Source organism: Sander vitreus, chromosome 21 (genome assembly GCF_031162955.1).
Source record: "Sander vitreus isolate 19-12246 chromosome 21, sanVit1, whole genome shotgun sequence".
Classification (NCBI taxonomy): Eukaryota; Metazoa; Chordata; class Actinopteri; order Perciformes; family Percidae; genus Sander; species Sander vitreus.
Window position 1 is genome coordinate 9,607,770 of NC_135875.1, and position 12,099 is coordinate 9,619,868.

The following is a 12,099-nucleotide window of genomic DNA, read 5'->3' on the forward strand; positions in this document are numbered from 1 at the left end:
CCGTGTCAGCCATGGCGAAATGGTAGCCTCCAAGCGCATGCGCGCAAAGCTAAACACGCTTGTGATTCAACTCATATCGTACATATTAATTTAAACGTACTTATAATACCAGAGTGAGCATTTTTGAAAATCAATAAAGTCAGAGTGAGTCACTGAAATGGTGCAGTGTTAATGAGCTCGCTTTTATAAATACTAGCGATGGCATCAACTGACAGAACAGTGTGTACGACACTTGGTCGCAGTTTCAAGTCGTGATGATTGTGATCAGTAAACCTTTTTTTAAGGCTGATTTTGATTGAATAATCGATGCAATCATTGGGAAAAGTTGCGACATGGAGGCGTGTCCTCTGACGCAGCCACGCATGAAAGCGCCACGCGCTGTGCTCAGCCCCCACCAGAGAGACTAGATAGTCACACAAGCCGCAGCGGAACCTTCTGCTTCAACCATCGGACAGGCAGGACAAGAAGCATCACTCGCGATTCAAGAGGATAATATCTTCGCTTCACTTTTTTGTGGTACTGTCTCACTTCCTTTCAAGTCTCCCCTGTCCTGTTCGTAAACACGTGCTTGATAATTTAGTGATGGTTTAAAGAAACTGGCAGCAGGAAGATGCTAATTTTAGCTAGCTAGCCAGTAGGCTACTAACCAAAGGAAGCGAACCACCTGTATTTTGTTCGCATTGATTGTACACTCTTTGGGCGAGAAGAAACCACATTCATTTATGTCGAAAGTGTCCTATTTTACTTCAGAGTTTTAAATAGTTTTAAGCTATGCTCTATGTTACAGTGTTTAATACAAATAGTTTTGTAGAGCTGCTTAAATACTATTTGAAAGGAATTCATACTTGTATTCTTTATTTAGCTCTCGCTGTACTGTAATATGGTGGGTGTGTCGTGGAGGCAGCTCCCCATCAACCTATCATGTCTCGAGCAGGTTTAATGGGTCACTGTGACATATCAGTGTCACGGGTCCTCTGTCCTCGTTGATGTGGCCCAGTCCAGGTGCTGTCTGTTTGCTGTGTGTATCAGGTTATTGATTATCCAGAGCCATATAAGTTACTGGATATTTCATCACTTTTTCCATTCAGCATGTTTCCACATTTAACAATCAATTTAGCAAATGGTGAATTGGGACTTTTGTAGACTAAAATGCCAAGGGTTGGGTCAAGGGTGTCGAATTTATTTTAGTTCATGGGCCACATACCCCTAATTTGATCTCAAGTGGGCCAGACCAATAAACCACTCCAGAAACTTGGGTGTTTCTCAATCTGTGTTCTTCTATTGACTTGTGTCCCTGTGAAACGTCATCTCGTGTTGCCAAAGTACTGTCCCAATACACAAGTACGCATTTCACCAAGAACAGTTAAGATTCCCGAAAATGTTCTTGACACGCCTATTTTTACCGAGGATGCATTGGTTGTTAGCAAAGCCCGTCTACGGAAAGCTGTTCCACTCCCTATTCAGCCCCATTGTACCGAATTTGGTTGCAGTTCCACCAGCGTTCCACTGGGGGGTCATCGCGGTCCAGTGCTAAATGAATGGGACTCTATGGCGCTAGACGGCTAAATGTCTCTTTCGCCTGATTGTCGTTGAGAAATCTCAGATTTGATTGTAGTTTTTGCAAGTTCAACATGGATTATAGGTCAAAAGTTGAATGAACGAGTACTTGTGTCCTTTCGATTTCTTACAGGTTGAGTCGTTGTTGCCCATAACACGCTAGCATTCTGCTAATGACTGCTGATTGGTCAGTGAAGGACTGATTACGATCGGAGATCCCGCTTGACGGCATCCAAAGCAGAACCAGAATGTCAGAGTGAATATTTCGGCGTGGTCTTTAAAACATTAGCAAACCTCTTTCTAGCACGTGTATTAACAGGGAGAGGCTAACCTGTCAGCTGTGTTGTCGATGCTTCGAGAGAACAAAGGAAGCGACTCAGAGCTTGCCGTAAAGCAGTATCTCTGGCTGTATATGTGTATGACGTCATTGACATTTTAAAAGGCTTTTTAGAACAAAAAGCCACTTTAAAAAATATCTAACACCCAGCAGTGTGTATTTTCTTAGCCTCCCCTTTCAAATGCAACATTCAAATTACTAGACAAAAAATGATATCCTGAGAAAAGTGGATTTTGAGGGGTATAGCTCTATAGAGTCCCATTCATTCTGCACTGGCCTGTGAGCGCCCACTATATGGAACTCTGGTGGAACTGCAACTAGTTCAGAAGCCGGAAGTAACGAGAGAGTGGAACTTCTTGTTAGCTAACTTGTATGAACTTCGCAGCACCCGTATCCCAACATTCATTTCGGCATTCAATGATGGTCTGGTTTCCGGTACATAGACAGCCCAAAAACGTCATCTCATCACAAAATTCACTTCTGAGAACATTTTAGGCGAGAAATGAATGGTTTAGATTTCGAATATAGGCAGTCTTGGGCAAATCTTTGCCGAATTGACAATTTACTCCCAAGTTTTCGGAGCTCCATGAAGTGTGGCGGCCGCCGGCTTGCGCCTGCCGGGGCTGCTAGCTCGTCGCTCAGATAGTCACGCTCAGAGACCCTGCTGGAAGCCGGAGGTCTTTTTAGACCGGTCCCGTAAATAAGAGGTTTTTATTTCGGCGTTGACGGATCGTTTGTTTAAATATCACAACACATGTCCATCATAAGATTAACGGGAACCTGTGGTTAACTGTCTTTTCGGAGTTAAACTCCGCAAGCACACACACACACACACACACACGGACAGACACACAGCGCAGCTTCCCAATTTAGTATTTAGTTCATATTTTTTTGGTGTATTTGTTTTCTGATTTATTAGAAGTTGAGTTTCAGTCGGTATGATACATGAGCAGTTGTACATAAAGTGGTAACATGTTATGTAGACTAAAGGGGAGACACCAAGCTTTATAATTTGAATTGCTAATTTCCATCTCCCTGGGCATATACAGTGCACTACAATATAGAAATGATCACTATCATGACCATGAACACATAGGACACACTAGTGCATAGGCATACTTATTTTTTTAATTTAAACTGACTTAAACTAATACACTAATAATAGTAGGGATCGCGTTCCACTCTTTTGAATAAGTAAGGGGTGTTTGATCTAAACCATAAACAATAAAATTAAAGCTCAAGAAGTTTTATTTTTCAATATTATTGCAATAGTTGTAGCATTATGAGGTTTTCTTGTCCGGAGATTGTTTTAATACAAAGTGGTTATATTGTTGTGGTTTTTATTTCTAGCTGTTATTTTGGAGCCCTGCAGGTAGCTTCTGTGCTGGGGGTGTTGAGCAATAACAGGAAGAAGGCATCGTCTCAAACTCTTAACAGTGTTTTCTGTGCTTGTGAACTTGCGAGTTCATTCTTCCAGGTACAACTAGCAAGAACGTTCTCCCCAAGAACACAAGTCTGTTCTTTGCATTCTTGGTATTGGGGAAACGCCCTTTATCTGCCACAGAGTTTCTTGTCAGCTTGACGTTGGCAAACGCAAGTTGCTTCTGCTAGTTTTTTCCTACAATGGCCTTAGAACGACAGCGTTCTAAGGTAATTGTAGGGAAAAATAATACTGTTACGGACCCTGGAGAGAGGGGTAATATTCCAAGAAAAAACTCAGAATTTCAGAAATTAAAGTCGTAAATTTACGAAAAAATAACTTGGATATTCTCTGAGATTAAAGTCGTAAATTTGGAATTAATTACTTCTCTGCAATTTTCACACTTTGCAGTGTCATCCATCGGGCCTGATTGGACCCTTTGGCGGTACGGTTCTGGCCCACGGGCCGTATGTTTGACACCCCTGCCTTTGGTAATATTTAGTATCCTTGTTGTAGTTGTGGGTTTGTCTTAAGAATTAAACCTAACTCCACCCTTAAGACAATTTTACAACCTAGCCTAACCTAAATCCCAAAAGCACTAGTAAAATGGTGTCATCATCTCAAAACCATTCAGTGCCCTGACATAATTATGGCCACCTTCTGAGTCATAAATATTTAGAAAGTAGCAAATGTATTCTATAAATGGTCAGCAGTGAGAAAAGTAGTGCATGTTACAGTACTCAAATACAACCAAATAGTAAAGTCTGGAACATCACAGTTGAGCTGCCATGCTGCTGTGGGATTAGCTTTGTTAACCCCACCCATCAAAAGCTCCTCTATTGTGTTGAATGTGAAAGAGAAGCGTTGTTCAGCAGACCTGCAAAAAAAATGCAATATTTGCTGGTTTCAGCTTCCCAAAACACGCGCACACACACACGCAAACTCCCTATTTTATTTTTTTGCAGCACTAGTACCTATACAGAAAAGTATAATTAACTCAACTCTTAAAGCTTATTTGCCTTGTTAGATTCTTTGTATTAAGAAGTTATTAACTACTTCTAACAGTTATGTCAATATTTCTTACTACTTGGAAGAAAGGAACCCTATCTATCATAATTTCAGCACTAATACAAACTGAATTGTGTTTGTTTTTTTGTGTGCTATCATGTAGACATAGCAGCATACAACAAAGAAGGGAATGATTCTCCAGCTCAGCCGCAACCTAAGCCGTGCTGCCCCTGTTCTTAGTCGCAGTGTCCACTCTGGCACACGTCCCGCCTCCACCGCCACATCCAAACTGAAGTCTGATTGTCGGCTCACCTCAGAGGAAATCTATGTGCGTGAGGACAAGTATGGAGCGCATAACTATCACCCTCTGCCTGTGGCCTTGGAGAGGGGGGCGGGTGAGTTCACAGTGTCATATCACTGCTACAAATAATAAACTTAGCACAAAAAGTAAGGAAATTTGTGTTTGGTAGATCATTTCTCTGTGGTAACGATGCTTTTTGGCAATAAATCTTATTTAGTTCCCTTTCAAATGGTGCCCCATTTGTAAGGAACATGCATTTGTGGGATGAGCAGCAGCAGCGCTGAGTATGTGGGTTGTAGTAAGCTGTTCGACATTGGCAGAGAAGATTTGGCAAATTTTTCATGGGCGCCACCCACATACTCAGCACTGCTGCTCATCCCACAAATGCATGTTCCTTACAAATGGGGCACCATTTGAAAGGGAACTAAACAGGCTTTCCAACGGTATAAGATTTAGTGCCAAAAAGCATTGTTACCACAGAGAAATAACCTACCAAACACAAATGTCCTTACTTTTTGTGCTAAGTTTAGTTTGATTAACAGATTGCACAGCAGCACTGTTTTGCCTGTAATCTCTGGTGATTTTCCTCAACATGTTACATCACTTGAATCGTCAGACACATGCTAACAACTCTTCTTTACTCCAGGCGTCAACGTGTGGGATGTGGATGGCAACCGGTATTATGACTTCCTGAGTGCTTACAGTGCTGTAAACCAGGGCCACTGCCACCCAAAGATCGTAGCTGCGCTCAACGCCCAGGCCTCCAAACTTGCCCTGACTTCCAGAGCATTCTACAACAATGTGCTGGGAGTCTATGCGGAGTACATCACCAGCTTGTTTGGCTATGACAAAGTCCTACCCATGAATACAGGTACTTTTAAGGAAACGCCCAACGCTAATTGTATGAATTACCTTCAGAGGTTCTTTTGAGTACATTTGTTGACATGTCTTTCTTTTGGTACAAATAAGGTGTTGAAGGTTGTGAGACAGCCTGCAAGCTTGCCCGCAAGTGGGCTTACAATGTAAAGGGAGTACCCAAAAACCAGGCCAAAATCATTTTTGCCGGTAAGTCACAATCTTATGTCTGAAAAGACTGTCACAGTTATGGAGTTTGTCACCATTTTTCACCTTAACTAGTGCCTTTTTGTAAAAAACATTTGCACCAAAATACATTATGATACATAATGGCAACTCATTCTTGTTGATTAGATGGAAACTTCTGGGGTCGCACCATGGCAGCCATCTCCAGCTCAAATGACCCCAGTAGTTATGAAGGTTTCGGTCCCTACATGCCAGGCTTTGAGCTTGTCCCATACAACAACATTCCTTCACTGGAGGTACATATTTTGATTCTATCTTCAAGATCTACAGTACAGTATCTACTGTGTTTGATTTGTTTCAGTCTTGAGCGACGATGCAATGTACTGACCTGTGTGAGTGTTACGCTGTTACAAGCGGATGCTTTGTGGAAAGGTTTCTTATGTGGTCCAACACAGCTGTCAAAGGGCCTTGTAAAATGTCCAAATTATAGGGGGAAGTCTAGGTTTCAGTCACTGCACACCAGACTCTGGGCTTTTTATGCAACAACCTAACTTATTAACACACTTACATGCACTGAAGGCACCATTTGATTGAATCATCAAGCATGTGATTTAATCACCAATCATGGAGGCTACTGCTTTGGAATTTGTCTTTCCAATGAAGGCAAATGTTTGCACCTTGTTTTGCCTTGTAGCTTAAGATTGATCTTATTTTGACATTTTCTTTTAAGAGTACTCCACCAATTTAACATTTCACTCACATTGAACGGTTTAAAATTCTAAACGTTTTCTAAATAGATGCCGGAGAAACGTAGAGAATTTTTTAATTAAATTTTTTTTTTATTGCATGCATTCTTCTTCCTCATCAAAAACCTGCCGCCTACATCACCCACAATAAGACTTGGCTTGCAGTTTTGGTATCAAGATTTGTGTGTTATGCTAGTAGCTGCTAATCTAGCCTCGAGTCTCAAGCAGAGATGAGGAGTGGGCTACAGCTCTTTGTAACTCCACACATTCTCCAAAACTAGCTGACTTGACACCCATATGGTCTATGTAAACATGAGGACTGAATTGCTGACTGCAGTTGCATGTGTCTGCTGATAATGTTATCTTGGCAACTGCTGCAGTTCTGTGTAAACAAAAGAACCTAATGATTGACTCAAGTGGCATGTATTTGACAGGGTTGTCTAATCTATTTTTATTCCCCCCCCCCTCTCCAGAAAGCTCTTCAAGACCCAAATGTTGCTGCTTTCATGGTGGAGCCCATCCAGGGAGAGGCTGGGGTGGTGGTGCCAGACCAAGGCTACCTGACCACGGTCAGACAACTTTGCACCAAATACAACGTGAGTCTCGACAAACACACAGACGAGCACGACTGAGATTTAACTTACTGTAGGTGTGGATGTTTGGACTGCGTGAAAACGCAGGTATTGGCCGTCAAACTGAACTACGGTCTAATTTGTTAGTAATAAAAACACACAAATATATTTCCCATTGTTTCCTCTAAATTGCTTCAATGACTATGCCTGAAGCTTGTCTGTTGCCGTTAAAGAGAGAGAGCTTATTGAAGTGCTTATAAATGTTGACATCAAATAGCCAGCAGGCATTTGGGTGTGGAGAGAAACTACATTGGATTTAAAACTGACATCCCTTAACACCACAGTGCGTTGTGGTAACTCTCCTGGTATGTGGATGAGCGGCTTTAAGTGCCGTTTTGCCGAAATAGAACATGTTATGATGTTTCTATTAAGCAGTGCAAAACATTACACACACACACAGTAGCTTTTACAGTGTCTCCTCCTGATGCCAAATTAATTGAGGACAAACTGCAGTCTGGGCTTCATTTTTAGCCATTTTATACAGGTTTTCTTATCTGGTATAAAGAGTAGAAAAGCATTTCAGATGCTCTATTCTTCACAAGGAGAAATGGGGTTTAATACAAGTGGAGAGCAGCAATGTTAATTTATGCACAAGAAGACAGACAGGTATATTCTGTTTAGCTAATGTTACGTATAGCTGCTGTAAATCTTAATTGTAAGTCATTTAATCCAACATGTGGCCAGGTATTTTTGTGTAGTAGATTTTTTTTTTTTTTTTTTTTTTTTTTTTTTTTTTTTCAACCATTTACTTACCCAGGCTATTTTCACTGAGAGCAGTACACATTATCAAATAGTAGAATGATTGTACTTTTTGGAAATTCAATGAACCTATTCCCCTGTTGATCTTGAGAATTCCTATGTTTACATCGAACACACACTGTAACTTTGTACAGCATAACGCATTCGGGGATTGTGCAATGCTGTACAAAGACTCGCCTAAAATGGCTCAGGAAATAATGTGGCTACATCACTTGTATCATATTTTAAATGAGTCTACAGGTCACACACAGACCCCTAGGGCTGTGGTGACGACTGCAGCGGGGCTTTGAGAATACTACTACTACTACTACTACTAAAGTCCTGTGTTTGGTCCAGGTGTTGTGGATTGCCGATGAGGTACAGACAGGCTTGGCAAGGACCGGCCGGCGCCTGGCTGTTGACCACGAGGGGGTCCGTCCAGATCTCGTGGTTCTGGGTAAAGCGCTTTCTGGGGGAGTTTACCCTGTAAGCATTTTTGTTGTTCAGTCACACTTCATATCACATTATAGCTCTTACTAGGAGTACAGGTCCTAGTAGTTGTGTAACGTTTACCTTTTGCTTTAATTGATCTGCGTTTGTGTGCCTCAGGTTTCTGCTGTGCTGTGTGATGATGAGATAATGCTTACTATCAAGCCGGGAGAACACGGGTCCACATATGGAGGTAACCCCTTGGCCTGTCAGGTCGCTATTGCTGCACTTCAGGTCAGTGTTAAAATACACTTTACTTCTAGTTTCCTTGTCTACTAGGGCTGAACGATTTTGGGAGGGGGGGAGAGAACTAATCACGTTTTTTTTCCTGCCAGATGTTGTGATTCGATTTGCGATTTTTCTTTTACCTACATATTGCACCTTCTACGATCATGTTAAATAAAGTCATAAAAAATAAATGAGATCCACTGATAATAGGACATTTCTTTAAACAATCTGTTCCTGCATTTATCTTATGAAAAAAACCGTAAATATATAATGAAAAGGGGAATAAAAGAATGTTAAATATAAACATTCAACTAAATATTTCACATTCCAGTAATCGCGGTCTTCACGATTAGCTAATCGCATTATTTACAATTTTTGATTTGAAAACGATTAATCGCTCTGCCCTACCGTCTACCCTTAACAACTCCTTACTACTTGTTTTGATTAAGAAAACTTCCATTGTGAAATACACCATACCATCAAGTTTTCTACGGTTACCTTGGAATGACAGTTTAGCATCCGTAGCAAAATATGCATGTCACTTTGATTTGCAGGTGCTTGAGGAGGAGAAGCTGGCAGAGAATGCTCAAAGGATGGGAGAGCTGCTGCGGAGCGAGCTGAGAAAACTTCCCAAAGACATTGTGACAACAGTCAGGGGGAAAGGCCTCCTCAACGCAGTCGTCATCAAAGAGACCAAAGGTACTGAACTATTTCAAAAACAGCAGCCCTGTTGGTCATCGCTATTTGGTAACTAAAGTAGAAACGATCCTAGCTAATAGTTTTTTGTTTTGTCTATGTAAGATCTGGTCAACCTTTTTTATTTTTCTTAAGTGCATTCTCCTCAGGGTACAAAATAAATCCAAGTTCACATTAAATAAGCTAATCCACTCTTAAATACATAATATAAATTTGTCGTCTTAAAATGACTTCAGACCATTAAAGGAGCAGTGTGTAGGATTTAGTGGCGTCTAGCGATGCAGTTGCAGATTGCAACCAACTGAATACCCCTCCCCTGACACCTCCCTTTTCAAACATGTAGTAGAACCTACGGGTGTCCTTCAGGTAACGTAAAAACCCTTAAAAGGCCCTCTCTAGAGCCAATGTTTGGTTTGTCTGTTCTGGACTGCAAAAACACAATGATTAAACTAATGAAAATATAATTGAGTATTTCTGCCAATAAATCTTACACACTGGTCCTTAATTCAGTATCAAATGGTGTTTTTGGAAGCAGAATTGGTTAATTTACATTGAAATAGTGACTGGACATTTTCCAGGAGCCTAGTCTAACGTAAGTATTTGTGCTATTCATCTTTAGGATGGACTGGTTCTAATCAACAAAAGTGAAATGTCAAAAGTATTGAAAAACGATTAATTGTACTTTTTCGAGTGGAATTTTCCTTTTTTTTTTAGGCAGCTTCACACTTAGCTTTTCGACATCAAGGACAAGATTCTTTGTAAGACAAGTGAGAGACTGTATTTGCACCTTGCAGTCACTTAATCTGAACTATACCAATCCCTACAGACTATAACGCCTGGAAGGTGTGTTTACGCCTTCGTGACAACGGACTGCTGGCCAAGCCCACCCATGGTGACATCATCCGCCTGGCCCCTCCCCTCATCATTAAAGAGCATGAGCTGCACGAATGTATCGACATCATCCAGAGAACCATCTTGTCCTTCTAAACTACAACCAACACTTTCACAATACACAGACAACCATCAAACTGATAATCCAAATGACTATCATCATATCAAAAAGTCACTCGAAACTTTTTTTTTATTTTTTTTTTTTTTTATTGTTTTTGAAGGGATTTACTGTAGAAATACAGTATACAGATATTGTGTGTAGTAGGCTTCTATGAGGCTTCACTGACATGTTTGTACAGAAACTGCTGTATGGGAGACGGTTCCATTAGACTGCCTCAGGAAAGACTGCAACACAGGCGGAAAACGTGAGTGGTTTATTTTAAGTGTTCCGCTGGTAATAAGTGAGTGTAAATAATCAATGTGCGTCTTCAATGAACCCTTTTTTAATTTTTAAAAAGGATATGTGGTGTTACCAATGACGCATGATGTCTATAGTTACAAAGACTGTAAGTTCCTCTTCGGAGGCATACAATTTTAAGTCTGAACGACTGCCGACTGTTGTGCAGGAGTTACTGAAGTTACAAAAACACTGAAGGAAATACTTGATGAAATGAAGTCTGGTCTGCAGTTCTCAATCTGACAAATTTAGTTTACTATAGTAAATGTTTCAGTTGTTCTACTCAACCACAGCTGTCTGCTAACATAAACCTTGGGGAAACCAGTGTTACATAGAGAGCCAGTTAGTCTTGGAATTTATAATCTCGAGCAGGGTTTCTCTACTTAAAAAAAAAAAAAAGAAAAAAAAAGCCTTGAAATGTTTATGGAATTTTCAGATTCCAGGTCTTGAAGAATTTTAGTGCAATTGTTTCTTTCCTAAAATCTTTCAAGTAGTTTTAATTATCAATACAATTGTGAGCTGTATCTGTACATTTTCATTGAACCTTCCGATGAATGTTTTATCAGTTACAAAAGTGTAAATATTGTCTTTTCAAAGGCAATATTACCCTGTATAATCCACTGATCTTTAAATAAATTATTGCAGTCTTATTTCCTGTCTTACTGTCTTGAACTTTTCAACATACTGTAGGTGGTTTAACCTGCATTTTGAAGGACAAACAGGTTGCAGGACCAGATGCACAAACATGCCTGTGGTCTGCTTTGATGTCATTATTTACCCAGCAGAAAAAACACAAGAATTTCCTGTTACACAATTGAAGTTAGGTATTTATTCCATTGTTTTTGCAATGATTTTAGATGTAACACTAGATGGTGCTGTGCCTTTACTGAAATAAGACTAAGGATTGGTGGGTACTCAAACAAGAAGTAGCGTGTACAAACGGGTGTCAAATACAAAGCTTAAAAAGCTTTAAAAAAAATAAATAAATATATATACACACACAAAAGCTATACTGCAGATACAAATCAAGCCATATTGCCAAAAAATATATAATAGTCCCCAGCATAACACTGTTAAACCTACAAGCCACAACCTTGATGATCCATCTTTCAACTTGTCACACAATCCTTTAGACCTTCACTGGGACCTCCACTGAGATTTGACACGTTATTCCCAGAAGAAGAGCTGTTCTGACCTGGATGTTGTGGCAACAACCTCAAGCTAGCTGACTGAACAGTTAAAGCCCAAGCCAACACCCCCCCCACCCCCAGCATAAATCCTGCTGGACAGACTGCATCCACTTATCATTTCTCTACACAACACAAACAGCAGCTGTAGTAAAATGAATACAGATGTCATTTTCAAACAGATTTACAAGATTCAAGAAATCGATAATCAAGAAAATCCACTCTAATTAGTTAATGTTTGAACGTTTAATGGCACACTCCTGATCAATCCTCTTCATAGGCTTTCTATTGAGTCATTTTTTTCCTTGCACTTATTTATCCAGGGACGCTTCAAATGAGTTACACTTGCTAGCTTTTTCCTGGAGCTTTCAACTACATCTCATGGTCTTCCTCAGTGGGTAGGCTTCATCTGTTATCACGTGAACTTAATC

The 12,099-nt window shown here is 40.4% G+C and overlaps 2 protein-coding genes across 2 annotated transcripts in view; one reads left to right on the forward strand and one right to left on the reverse strand.

Moving 5' to 3' along the window:
• lhpp (phospholysine phosphohistidine inorganic pyrophosphate phosphatase) overlaps positions 1-48 on the reverse strand; it is a 28,348-nt gene extending 28,300 nt beyond the window's left edge. Inside the window, exon 1 of the mRNA XM_078279571.1 lies at positions 1-48. This exon is cut by the window's left edge and continues 118 nt beyond it. Within this exon, the coding sequence (XP_078135697.1) occupies positions 1-13 (13 nt within the window). The 5' untranslated portion in view covers positions 14-48.
• A 338-nt stretch (positions 49-386) lies between these two features.
• oat (ornithine aminotransferase) lies at positions 387-11,131 on the forward strand. Its single transcript, XM_078279570.1, has 10 exons — positions 387-516; positions 4,486-4,717; positions 5,270-5,494; positions 5,593-5,688; positions 5,833-5,960; positions 6,884-7,006; positions 8,138-8,266; positions 8,390-8,503; positions 9,052-9,196; positions 10,020-11,131. The coding sequence occupies exons 2-10, from the start codon at positions 4,513-4,515 to the stop codon at positions 10,178-10,180; spliced, it is 1,326 nt and encodes a 441-aa protein (XP_078135696.1). The 5' UTR covers positions 387-516; positions 4,486-4,512; the 3' UTR covers positions 10,181-11,131.
• The last annotated feature ends 968 nt before the right edge of the window (positions 11,132-12,099 follow it).

What these genes read in the sequence shown, in the direction of transcription:
- oat (XM_078279570.1), top strand. Translation starts at nt 4,513, where the DNA reads ATGATTCTCCAGCTCAGCCGCAACCTAAGCCGTGCTGCCCCTGTTCTT. An exon ending in AACTTTGCACCAAATACAAC is followed by an intron (nt 7,007 to 8,137) that starts GTGAGTCTCGAC and finishes TGTTTGGTCCAG; the next exon opens with GTGTTGTGGATTGCCGATGA. An exon ending in CGTCATCAAAGAGACCAAAG is followed by an intron (nt 9,197 to 10,019) that starts GTACTGAACTAT and finishes CAATCCCTACAG; the next exon opens with ACTATAACGCCTGGAAGGTG.